The 13,273-nt window shown below is 35.2% G+C and overlaps 1 protein-coding gene across 1 annotated transcript in view; it reads left to right on the top strand.

Moving 5' to 3' along the window:
- MIPOL1 (mirror-image polydactyly 1) overlaps positions 1-9,564 on the top strand; it is a 246,986-nt gene extending 237,422 nt beyond the window's left edge. Inside the window, exon 12 of the mRNA XM_007465801.1 lies at positions 8,805-9,564. Coding sequence (XP_007465863.1) covers positions 8,805-8,871 — 67 coding nt within the window. The 3' untranslated portion in view covers positions 8,872-9,564. The remainder of the gene's footprint in view (positions 1-8,804) is intronic.
- Positions 9,565-13,273: the final 3,709 nt, after the last annotated feature.

Below are 13,273 nucleotides of genomic sequence, written 5' to 3'. Positions count from 1 at the left end.
CCCGGCCTGAGTGAGCCAGAGTCCCCGAATCAGCTGTTCCTTTAACCCCGTCCTGTCTGAGCGAAGAACAGACGCCCTCAGGCGACCTACACACAGAGACAGGGCCAAATCCAAAGCTGAACCCCAGGAACTGTGCGAACAAAGAAAAGAAAGGGAAATTTCTCCCAGCAGCCTCAGGAGCAGCGGATTAAATCTCCACAATCAACTTGATGTACCCTGCAACTCTGGAATACCTGAATAGACAACGAATCATCCCAAAATTGACGTGGTGGACTTTGTGTGATTTTGTCTATATAGTTTTGCTTTTGCCGTTTGTCCTAGGGGTCTGTCTGTACGTTTTTGGATTTTTTGTGGGGTTTTTTTTTGGTATAGTTTTTTGGCACTTGTTATCATTGGTGGATTTGTTTCTTGGTTTAGTTGCTCTCTTTTTTCTTTCTTTTTATTATTGCTTTTCATTTTTTTTTATTTTTAATAATTTTTTTATTTTAATAACTGTTTTATTTTGTTTCTTTCCTTCTTTCTTTTTTCTCCCCTTTCTTCTAAGCTGTGTGGCTGACAGGGTCTTGGTGGTCCGGCCAGGTGTCAGGCCTGTGCCTCTGATATGGGAGAGCCAAGTTGAGGACATTGGTCCACCAGAGACCTCCTGGCTCCACATAATATCAGACAGAAAAAGCTCTCCCAGAGATCTCCATCTCAACAATAAGACCCAGCTACACTCAACTACCAGCAAGCTACAGTGTTGGACACCCTAGACCAAACAACTAGCAAGACAGGAACACAACCCCACCCATTAGTAGAGAGGCTGCCTAAAATCATGATAAGCTCACAGACACCCCAAAACACACCACCAGACATGGTCCTGCCCACCAGAAAGACAAGATCCAGCCTCATCCACCAGAACACAGGTACCAGTCCCCTTCACCAGGAAGCCTACACAATCCACTAAACCAACCTTAGCCACTGGGGGCAGACACCAAAAACACTGGGAATTACGAATCTGCAGCCTGTGAAAGGAGACCCCAAACACAGTAAGATAAGCAAAATGAGAAGACAAAAAAACACACAGAAGATGAAGGAGCAAGGTATAAAACCACCAGACCAAACAAATGAAGAGGAAATAGGCAATCTACCTGAAAAAGAATTCAGAGTAATGGTAGTAAAGATGATCCAAAATCTTGGAAATAGAATGGAGAAAATACAAGAAATGTTTAACAAGGACGTAGAAGAACTAAAGAGCAAATAAACAATGATGAACAACACAATAAATGAAATTAAATATTCTCTAGAAGGAATCAATAGCAGAATAACTGAGGCAGAGGAACAGATAAGTGACCTGGAAGATAAAATATTGGATATAACTACCACAGAGCAGAATACAGAAAAAAAGAATGAAAAGAATTGAGGACAGTGTGAGAGACCTCTGAGACAACATTAAACACACCAACATTTGAATTATAGGGGTCCCAGAAGAAGAAGAGAAAAAGAAAAGGACTGAGAAAATATTTGAAAAGAATATAGTTGAAAACTTCCCTAATATGGGAAAGGAAATAATTAAGTCCAGGAAGTGCAGATAGTCCCATACAGGATAAATCCAAGCAGAAACATGCCAACACACATAATAAGCTATCAAAAATTAAATGCAAAGAAAAAATATTAAAAGCAACAAGGGAAAATCAAGAAATAACATACAAGGGAATCCCCATAAGGTTAACAGTTGATCTTTCAGAAGAAACTCTGCAAGCCAGAAGGGAATGGCAGGACATATTTAAAGTGATGAAAAGGAAAAACCTACAACCAAGATTTTTCTACCCAGCAAGGATCTCATTCAGATTGGACAGAGAAATCAAAACCTATACAGACAAGCAAAAGCTAAGAGAATTCAGCACCACCAAACCAGCTTTACAACAAATGCTAAAAGAACTTCTCTGAGCAGGAAACACAAGAGAAGGAAAAGACCTACAATAACAAACCAAAAACAATTAAGAAAATGGTAAGAGGAACATACATATCGATAACTACCTTAAATGTAAATGGATTAAATGCTCCAAACAAAAGACATAGGCTGGCTGAATGGATACAAAAACAAGACCCGTATATATGCTGTCTACAAGAGACCCACTTCAGACCTAGGGACACATACAGACTGAAAGGGAGGGGAAGGAAAATGATATTCCATGCAAATGGAAATCAAAAGAAAGCTGGAGTAGCAATTCTCATATCAGACCAAATAGACTTTAAAATGAAGACTATTACAAGAGACAAAAAAGGACACTACATAATGATCAAGGGATCAATCCACGAAGAAGATATAACAATTGTAAATATTTATGCACCCAACATAGGAGCACCTCAATATATAAGGCAAATGCTAACAGCCATAAAAGGGGAAATCGACAGAACACAATCATAGTAGGGGATTTTAACACCCCACTTTCACCAATGGACAGATCATCCAAAATGAAAATAAATAAAAATGCAAACTTTAAGTGATACATTAAACAAGATGGACTTAATTGATATTTATAGGACATTCTATCCAAAAACAGCAGAATACACTTTCTTCTCAAGTGCTCATGAAACATTCTCCAGGATAGATCATATCTTGGGTCACAAATCAAGCATTGGTAAATTTGAGAAAATTGAAATCATATCAAATATCTTTTCCAACCACAACACTATGAGACTAGATCTCAATTACAGGAAAAAATCTGTAAAAAATAAAAACACATGGAGGCTAAAAAATACACTACTAAGTAACCATGAGATCACTGAAGAAATATAAGGAAATTAAAAAATACCTAGAAACAATGACAATGACAACACGACCACCCAAAACCTATGGGATGCAGCAAAAGCAGTTCTAAGAGGGAAGTTTATAGCAATACAATCCTACCTCAAGAAACAAGAAACATCTCAAATAAACAACCTAACTTTACACATAAAGCAATTAGAGAAAGAAGAACAAAACCCCCCAAAGTTAGCAGAAGGAAAGAAATCATAAAGATCAGATCAGAAATAAATGAAAAGAAATGAAGGAAACAATAGCAAGGATCAATAAAACTAAAACTGGTTCTTTGAGAAGTTAAACAAAATTGATAAACCATTAGCCAGACTCAACAAGAACAAAAAGGGAGAAGACTCAAATCAATAGAATTAGAAATGAAAAAGGAGAAGTAACAACTGACGCTACAGAAATACAAAGGATCATGAGAGATGACTACAAGCAACTCTATGCCAATAAAATGGACAACCTGGAAGAAATGGACAAATTCTTACAAAAACACAACCTTCCGAGGCTGAACCAGGAAGAAATAGAAAATTTAAACAGACCAATCACAACTGAATTTGAGACTGTGATTAAAAATCTTCCAACACACAAAACCCCAGGACCAGATGGCTTCATAGGCAAATTCTACCAAACATTTAGAGAAGAGCTAACACCTATCCTTCTCAAACTCTTCCAAAATATAGCAGAGGGTGGAACACTCCCAAATTCATTCTATGAGGCCACCATCACCCTGATACCAAAACCAGACAAAGATGTCACAAAGAAAGAAAACTTCAGGCCAATATCAATGATGAACCTAGATGCAAAAATCCTCAACAAAATACTACCAAATAGAATCCAGCAGCACATTAAAAGGATCATACACCATGATCAAGTGGGGTTTATCCCAGGAATGCAAGGATTCTTCAGTATATGCAAATCAATCAGTGTGATAAACCATCTTAACAAATAGAAGGAGAAAAACCATATGATCTTCTCAATAGATGCAGAAAAACCTTTCAACAAAATTCAACACCCATTTATGACAAAAAAAAACCCAGAAAGTACGCATACAGGGAACTTACCTCAACATAATAAAGGCCATATATGACAAACCCACAGCCAACATCATTCTCAATGTTGAAAAACTGAAACCATTTCCTCTAAGATCAGGAACAAGACAGGGTGGTCCACTCTCACCACTATTATTCAACATAGTTTTGGAAGTTTTAGCCACAGCAATCAGAGAAGAAAAACAAATAAAAGGAATCCAAATCAGAAAAGAAGAAGTAAAACTGTCACTTTGCAGATGACATGATACTCTTCATGGAGAATCCTAAAGATGCTACCAGAAAACTACTAGAGCTAATTAATGAATTTGGTAAAGTAGCAGGATACAAAATTAACACACAAAAATCTCTTGCATTCCTATACACTAATGATGAAAAATATGAAAGAGAAATGAAGGAAACACTCCCATTTACCACTGCAACAAAAAGAATAAAATACCTAGGAATAAACTTACCTAAGGAGACAAAAGACCTGTATGCAGAAAACTATAACCTGATGAAAGGAATTAAAGATGATACAGACAGATGGAGAGATATACCATGTTCTTGGATTGGAAGAATCAACATTGTGAAAATGACTATACTACCCAAAGCAATCTACAGATTCAGTGCAATCCCTATCAAACTATCAATGGCATTTTTCACAGAACTAGAACAAAAAATTTCACAATTTGTATGGAAACACAAAAGACCCCGAATAGCCAAAGCAATCTTGAGAATGAAAAACGGAGCTGGAGGAATCAGGCTCCCTGACTTCAGACTATACTACATAGCTACAGTAATCAAGACAGTAAGGTACTGGCACAAAAACAGAAATATAGATCAATGGAACAGGATAGAAAGCCCAGAGATAAACCCATGCACATATGGTCACCTTATCTTTGATAAAGAGGCAAGAATATACAATGGAGAAAAAACAGCCTCCTCAATAAGTGGTGCTGGGAAAACTGGACATCTACATGTAAAATAATAAAATTAGAACACTCTCTAACACCATACACAAAAATAAACTCAAAATGGATTAAAGACCTAAATGCAAGGCCAGACACTATAAAACTCTTAGAGGAAAACATAGGCAGAACACTCTATGACATAAATCACAGTAAGATCCTTTTTGCCCCACCTCCTAGAGAAATGGAAATAAAAACAAAAATAAACAAATGGGACCTAATGAAACCTAAAAGCTTTTGCACAGCAAAGGAAACCATAAACAAGACGAAAAGACAACCCTGAGAATGGGAGAAAATATTTGCAAATGAAGCAACTGACAAAGAATTAATCTCCAAAATTTACAAGCAGCTCATGCAGCTCAATATCCAAAAAACAAACAACCCAATCCAAAAATGGGCAGAAGACCTAAATAGACATTTCTCCAAAGAAATACAGATTGCCAACAAACACATGAAAGGATGCTCAACATCACTAATCATTAACAAAATGCAAATCAAAACTACAATGAGGTATCACCTCACACGGGTCAGAATGGCCATCATCAAAAACTCTACAAACAATAAATGCTGGAGAGTATGTGGAGAAAAGGGAGCCCTCTTGCACTGTTGGTGGGAATGTAAATTGATACAGCCACTATGGAGAACATTGTGGAGATTCCTTAAAAAACTAAAAATAGAACTACCATTCGACCCAGCAATCCCATTACTGGGCATATACTCTGAGAAAACCATAATGTAAAAAGAGTCATGTACTACAGTGTTCATTGCAGCTCTATTTACAGTAGCCAGACATGGAAGCAACCTAAGTGTCCATCAACAGATGAGTGGATAAAGAAGATGTGGCGCATATATACAATGGAATATTACTCAGCCATAAAAAGAAATGAAATTGAGTTATTTGTAGTGAGGTGGATGGACCTAGAGTCTGTCATACAGAGTGAAGTAAATTAGAAAGAGAAAAACAAATACCATATGCTAACACATATATATGGAATCTAAGGGGAAAAAATGGTTTGGAAGAACCTAGGGGCAGGACGGGAATAAAGACAGACGTAGAGAGTGGACTTGAGGACACGGGTAGGGGGAAGGGTAAGCTGGGACAAAGTGAGAGAGTGGCATGGACAAATATACACTACCAAATGTAAAATAGATGGCTAGTGGGTAGCAGCCAAATAGCACAGGGAGATCAGCTCGGTGCTTTGTGACCACCTAGAGGGGTGGGAAAGGGAGGGTGGGAGGGAGATGTAACAGGGAGGAGATATGGGGATATATGTTTATGTGTAGCTCATTCACTTTGTTCTAAAGCAGAAAGTAACACACCATTTTAAAGCAATTATACTGTAATAGAGGTGTTAAAAAAAATACCCAATTTGACTTAAGAAGTAACTTGAGGAAACAGTTTAATGAAGCTATTAAGACAAATAATACATTAACCTATAATCTGAAATCTGTAGCTTTCTAGTAGCCAAAACTCTAGTGGAAGTAGCTTTGCAATAAGAACAGGGAAACCAGGCCATATTTCTTACTGTCTTATCTTAGGACGTTGTATGAGGGTTTCCTTGTCTGTGCTTCAGTTCGTCATTTAAAATAGAGAAATTCTAATCTTAGATCTAACCCTTTTCCTATTCATGAAGTTTGTGGGAAGCTATTGCTGAGCAACATGTAAAGCAATTCGGCCCTATTTTATTAAAGTATGTAATTTTTTAAAGGATATTATTGATTTGGACAGTAAAGAATAGCCTTCAGGCAGATCCTGCAAGGTGGTTCAACAGACAGACACACCTACCTTCCTGTCAGCACAGTCCATGTTTGGCAGATGTAGTCCATTCCTTACAGGAAAGAATAGCTGCTTCATTGTGTTTCCAAAGTCAGTAAGCTTTTACAAAACTAAGTAATTGACATTTTTCTCATTTCTGAGATCAAATTTTCATAAATCATTCAACCTGAATAAACTGAGAATGTGGTTGATCTAGTAATTGTTGAAATATAGTAAATACATTGCACAATGTGATATTTAAGTATTTTCTCCTAACCTCTTACCTTAGCAAGATGTATTAAGAGTTCTAAATGGAAAGATATCCTACTGTATGAAAAAGAAACTAAAGTGAGTCCGTCTGTAAAGGAGAAGGCAAAAGAAGCACAAAACAGGTTCATCTCAGTAATTTGGCATTCCGTTGATTCAGAATTCATAGTGATAATAACTGTGCAGAGTAGAGCTTACTTTTACATTACGAGGAAGTTTTTTTAATAGTAGTGCAAATGATATTGTGGGGGAGGGATATATTTAACCAACTTGAAAGTAATATTTTCTAACTTTTTACAGTACATCTTGAGAAATTCTATTAGTGGCATATCAAGGTTTCTACTGGGGGTCATTTGTTAACAGTTAATTCAAGTTATTATCATATTTTACAGTACAGTTAAAATTTCATAGTGACATTTTTCTTCCCCCTCCTCCACAATTCAACTTAGTGAAACTTTGTCCTAAAGGATCTATGTAATCCTATGAATCATAATATTCAGAGTGTATAAAATAGCACTAGTTTTTATCACTAGGGAAAGTCCAACTAATACAGACTTATCTGTGAATACAGTGAATTGTCCAGTAAATCTTCTAGTTCAAGTATTTGCATCACTAGCTTAAAGCTGGTTTAATGGTTGTATATTACCTGTGTAAAATTTACGTTTGAGAAATTTGTAGTAATAAATTTAAGCAAGATTTGCTTTTTTACTCTAAGATCATTACTACATTTCTCAAAGCAAAGATATTTTTATGCACTGAATTGTTGGTTTCATATTCCTGTTTTCTATTAATAGAAGTCTTGATATATGCAGAATCATCCAATAAACTTGAGCTGTTTTCAGTGTTGCATGCATCCAATTAGTCCATCTAAACCAGTGTGTGTGACACTAAGAATACCCTCATTCCTTTAGTGTCTAGCTCTGTGCTGTGTTTATTTGCAAAGGACCCTCATGCATGGGTCCATATAAATGAGGTAAGCTGGAGCAGACTAGACTGTGTCACTCACCAGTCTTTGAGGAGGGAGCTTTGTGTATATGAAAACTGCTGGGTGTGATTTTCACTTATAAAGAAGATTTCTGTGTGTGTAACACCAAGCAAGATTTTTTGTTGAGGTTTTATGCTTACGGGAAAGAAAATAATAAGGGAAAAAAAATCAATTAATGATCTGATTCCATCATCTTTTGTCAAGCAAAACTCTCACTCATTCAATGAATGTGATTTCCCTCCCATAGAGTAGTCTAAGAACCTACAGAATGACTTCTGAATTTTTGACTCTATTTTCAGTATAATTGGTGAGTTTTTAATCAACTGAAAAATCACTTATCTTTGACTCAGAAGCCTATAGAGTCATTGCCAGCCTATTTATATTACTCAGGAATAGAAACTTTTAAAATGTAGTAAAGAAAGTCTGGTTTCATTAGCATCAAATCATTTTTATACATTTAAGTTATATTCATACCATTGAGATATCAAGTTTTTCCAACTTAGCCAGCTAATGCCTGGCTTTAAACAGAAGAAATTTAATGCATAACAGTTGTACAGTATACCAATATGTTACTTATTTAGCTAGGTAACAGATCTAAGGCTGATAGTATTTATATATTGAAATATGTACTCGGTGAAAATCAGTTTGAAACTACTCTATGTTTAATATGCCATCTTGTCATTGCATAGTAATGATTTCATTCATAACCGTAATGCAAGTAGGTAAATGTATTAAAATTAGTACCTTAGATTTTTCATGTAGCATCTAATGCTGACATAATCTGAAGATCTGGATTAAAGTTTGTGTTTTTGCTGTTTTTTTAACCTCAAATACTTGGCACTCTGCACCCGTGTCTCTCACTTACAGTAATGCTTTGTTTCTTAACATGACTACCAAGAGTGCTTGGTCACAGGCAAATACTGTCCTTTTTCAGCCAAAACATTCCTGACAATAATTGCACTTTTTATAATCATTTTTTTCCCTCCTGCCCCCGCTGCCCCCAACTTAGGTTGGAAAGGCTGGTGGACGTCCTGAGGAAGAAGGTTGGAACAGGGACCATGAGGACAGTGATCTGACTGAGAAAAAACGACAGTCTGGGGAAGCAATCACATCTGGTGACCAGGCTGCTTCATTCAACACTGTGTAAACACTAAAGCCTTAACTTAGCAAACAGTTGTTAGAAGTGGGACACTCCAACCACATTCCAAGCTGAGATAAAATCAAATCACAAATGTTTAACCACTTTGCTGCTGACTTGAGTTATTTATCCAAATGTATTAACTACAGACTTTTACCAATGGGTAGCTATAAAGTTGCAGCTTATTTTGTAACTTTTATATCTCACTGTATTTAATATAAATATTTTTGCTGAAAGACCATTATAGAAACATAGTAAAGTTGGTCAGGATCATATCTTCACATATGGCCCTTTCTGAATCAAAATACAGCAGAGTAAATATTGCCTAAACCTTAATCCACTGTGTTAGGTCAAAACTTCAAATACATACATTTTTCAATGTAGAGTTTATTTCTTAACCAATGAGAGAAGCACATACATAAGAGTGTATAGTCTTCCTTCAATGCATGCATGTAATCTTTGTTAGTTTTAAAGAATATTAAGTATAGATACCAAAATCAAATGTATAATTTGCCTTAATAAGAGTTTGGTGTATTAAAATTACATTAATCAAGGCATGATTTTTCTTTCACTACAAATAATGCACACTGTTTTCAATAAAAAGAGGGTATTGTTAATGTGTACTTATAAATTCATGGTGTCAATATTTTTTAAATGTTGGGTCTGAATAATGATCTAAACTCTATTTAAGCTGTAGAAATTGCCAAGTCTGGGCTTCCCTGGTGGCGCAAGTGGTTGAGAGTCTGCCTGCTGTTGAAGGGGACACGGGTTCATGCCCCGGTCCGGGAAGATCCCACATGCCGCAGAGCGGCTAGGCCCGTGAGCCATGGCCGCTGAGCCTGCGCGTCCGTAGCCTGTGCTCCACAACAGGAGAGGCCACAGCAGTGAGAGGCCCGCATACCACAAAAAAAAAAAAAAAAAAAAAAAAAAAAAAAAGAAATTGCCAAGTCTGTCTAATAGTCTGGGATACTTTTGGCTTGAAAATTAGTGTGTGCCAGCATGATGCTAGAAGGCAAGAGCCCATCAAACATATTAAGTATTCTTTTTTATTATCTTTATTTAGATTATCATTTGAATTTTTGTAATGGAGGAGAGGAATCTAATATATAATATACAAAAGAATTATGATTAAAAATATAAAGCCTTGGGGAAAAAAGTAAACCTGCGATTTGGTTCAGGATACCTACTTTTTTTAAATTTAAGGGATAATTTAAAATAATTACGTCATGGCAGTCACTTCTAATCATATGAAATTATGAATAAAACTAAGATTCATGTATTTGGCTATAGGAAAAAAAAATTTTTTTTTAGATTGAATAGATGAGAAGCTGATAGAAAATAAATATGAGCAGAGCAGGATGAAATTGACAAATAGAGGTGGAATTAGTGAAAATTTTGTAGGCAAGTGAAAAATTTTCTAAGTCCATACAATTTTTTAATTTATCTTTAAGATTGAACTAAATCTACCATTGTCTGTTTTCAGGACAAGTATAGAATAATTTATTACATACACCATTGGAGATTATGCCTTTGAATGCCTTTGAACTTTTTTTACTCTATGATAACGGTGCTTTATCATAGGGTAATAAAAGAACCATGATGCAAAAAAGCTCTATTTCTTTCTTATTAAATCCATTGAATTAACTGATAGAATCATCCCACTGAGTTCAAATTTAGAATTTACTCATGTTGCCTACTTTAAAATTTTTTTTAACTTTGAGAATTTGAAAATAAGGAATGATAGGGGTTAAAAATAAACTAACTGGATTTACTCTACAGTCCTAAAGAGAATTATAGCCTCTCACAAACCAGTGACTATATAACTATACAAATTTGGAATAATTTGGTCATGCTTGTAGTCTTCTCTCTGAGCTCTAACTGAAACATGTAACAGCTCCCTATGTGAAGGAAGAGCACCTTTCAAGTCATGCGGGTAAGTAAAAAGAAACAGTTCTTGTCACAAAATAGTCCATTCCTGAATCCTCTTCAAATAAATCACAAGTAAACTTGAATTTTCAGATTATTCCTGAAGAACAGACAAAGCTTTATTGAGTTATTTTGCTTGAGGTTTTATAAAACACAAAGTGTAGAATAAAGACATTTTATAATTTCCAAACATCTCTTCCTATAACTATACAATCAGATTAGCACAACTAGTTCCAATAATCAATATCCAGAACTGTTATAGAATTTGATATTATAACGTTAAATTTACAAAACAATTCTAACATGTGCTATTGCTCAGTGTAGGTAATCTCCCCCAATTACCACATCCCCTTGAAAATGAGTTGTCTACAAAATTACAAATGCTTCAAGTAGTCTTTTTTTTGGGGGGTGGGGAGGGTTGTATGAAGGAATAAGCTTACCCGCTGAAGATCAGTTCTTTACATATTCAATTATAATGGAACATCTGAAGTATTCCACCACTGCTCAGAGAGGTTGCTTTGAGTTTACTTTAAACATCAAATCTAATTCCTATAGTAATGTGAGAATTTACTTTCCCTTGTAAAAAATAAGTAGTTCAGAGGAAAAGCAGAAAAGATCATATAAATGTGTAGCACTCGATAATTTACAAAGTCCTTTCCCATCTGTATTTTTATTTGATCCTATCAACAATCATATAATAATAACAATATTTTATATATGTCAACCACATAATAATGATAATGATGATAGTAATTTTAGTAGTAGTAGTAGTAGTAGTAGTACATTTTGCAAGCAAGGAAACACTCTCAACAGGGTTAGGAATTTGCCAAGGACTGGCTAGGCCTTACAGCTGAGGTCTTAAGACTAAACTCCATGCAACTGTAGGTCTCCAGACCCTTCATAAAAAAAAAATTAAAAATCAAAGATTTTAACTCCTGCAATTTATTTTATTATTGTACCATTTCTTTTATACATATATTTGTGAATTTTCTACACATTTCCTTCAATGAAGTACTATAATATGAGCTACATGTGCAAATAGCATCACATTATTACTACCTCTCTATAGTGTTATAGTGGCAGCCTTTAGCCTTAGCCTTCACTAATTAGGAATATTGTGACAATTCACTGTTGATAAAAAATAGCCTGGGGCTTCCCTGGTGGCGCAGTGGTTGAGAGTCCGCCTGCCGATGCAGGCGACTCGGGTTCGTGCCCCGGTCCAGGAAGATCCCACATGCCGCGGGGCGGCTGGGCCCGTGAGCCATGGCCGCTGGGCCTGCGCGTCTGGAGGCTGTGCTCCGCAACGGGAGAGGCCACAACAGTGAGAGGCCCGCGTACTGCAAAAAAAAATAATTAATTAATTAAAAAAATTTTTTTAAATAGCCTGAGTTGCTTGTAAGCAAAGCCTAAGCAGTTATAGCAAAGTTATTAGTTAATTATTATGTGAGAAATTTTCATTCTACTTTTATAAATAAGCCATTATGTTAAAATTATTTAAAATATTTTTTCAGTGAGAAAGTTGATCCTTTGTATATTTCAGTATGCAAATAAACTGATGAATCTTCTTATCTGGTCACTTACCAATAGAATTAGTTTACTGCACAAAAAAAGTTAGAATATTAAAAATTTATAGTTTTAATATTGAATAAAGTTGCATAAAAAACCATTTTATAGATAGTGTATTTTTAAAGATAATTATTGAAGTGTCTGTCTTTAAATACTCATGACTGGTGAGGCATTATAATGATAAAATAGCCATGGCCTATACATTTGTCTTCTGGCATAAGGTTTGTATAGAACCCAAATTTTTCACAAGACATTATTGTGTTGTTGATAACTACTATTTTCAGGTAACCTGTCTATCCGTATTGAGACATATATAGATATATAAATACACAGACACATACACACACAAATACATTTGTCTTTCTAAAAAATTGATTTATAAGTCAATTGTTAGGCTTCAGTGATTTCAGCATTTTGTTCATCTTTTATTACAAATGCATGTGGTTTCTGAGGCTTTTAAATAAATACATGAAATGGTTGAAAGATTTATATTGCTCGTGCTTAGCTAAATATGTCATCTCTAGAAAAGATGTGGTTTATTTTGGCACTGTTTTAAAAACTCAAATATTTTAAACATTTGTTAAGTTGGAGCTTGCACATTTGAACTAGTAGCATACGTTCCAGAATAGCATCTCAAGTTACCAAATTTTTTGTAATCCTTTTACTAGAATAACTTTTTTTGGAAAGGTTTTCTTTTCTTTTTTATTATGTACTTTAAGTTAAATTTATAAAGGTTGAAGTTATTTTTTTTGATATATGTTTATTTACACATACATACATATTATTTTTAATAGAAAAAATCAGATTACATATATTTAGCATGTATTTTTCTGTTTGTGCCTAATAAT

This window comes from Lipotes vexillifer, unplaced genomic scaffold (genome assembly GCF_000442215.2).
Source record: "Lipotes vexillifer unplaced genomic scaffold, Lipotes_vexillifer_v1.1 scaffold7, whole genome shotgun sequence".
Taxonomy (NCBI): Eukaryota; Metazoa; Chordata; class Mammalia; order Artiodactyla; family Lipotidae; genus Lipotes; species Lipotes vexillifer.
The sequence above is the reverse complement of the archived record's forward strand: the minus strand, read 5'-3'. Positions and strand labels throughout refer to the sequence as shown.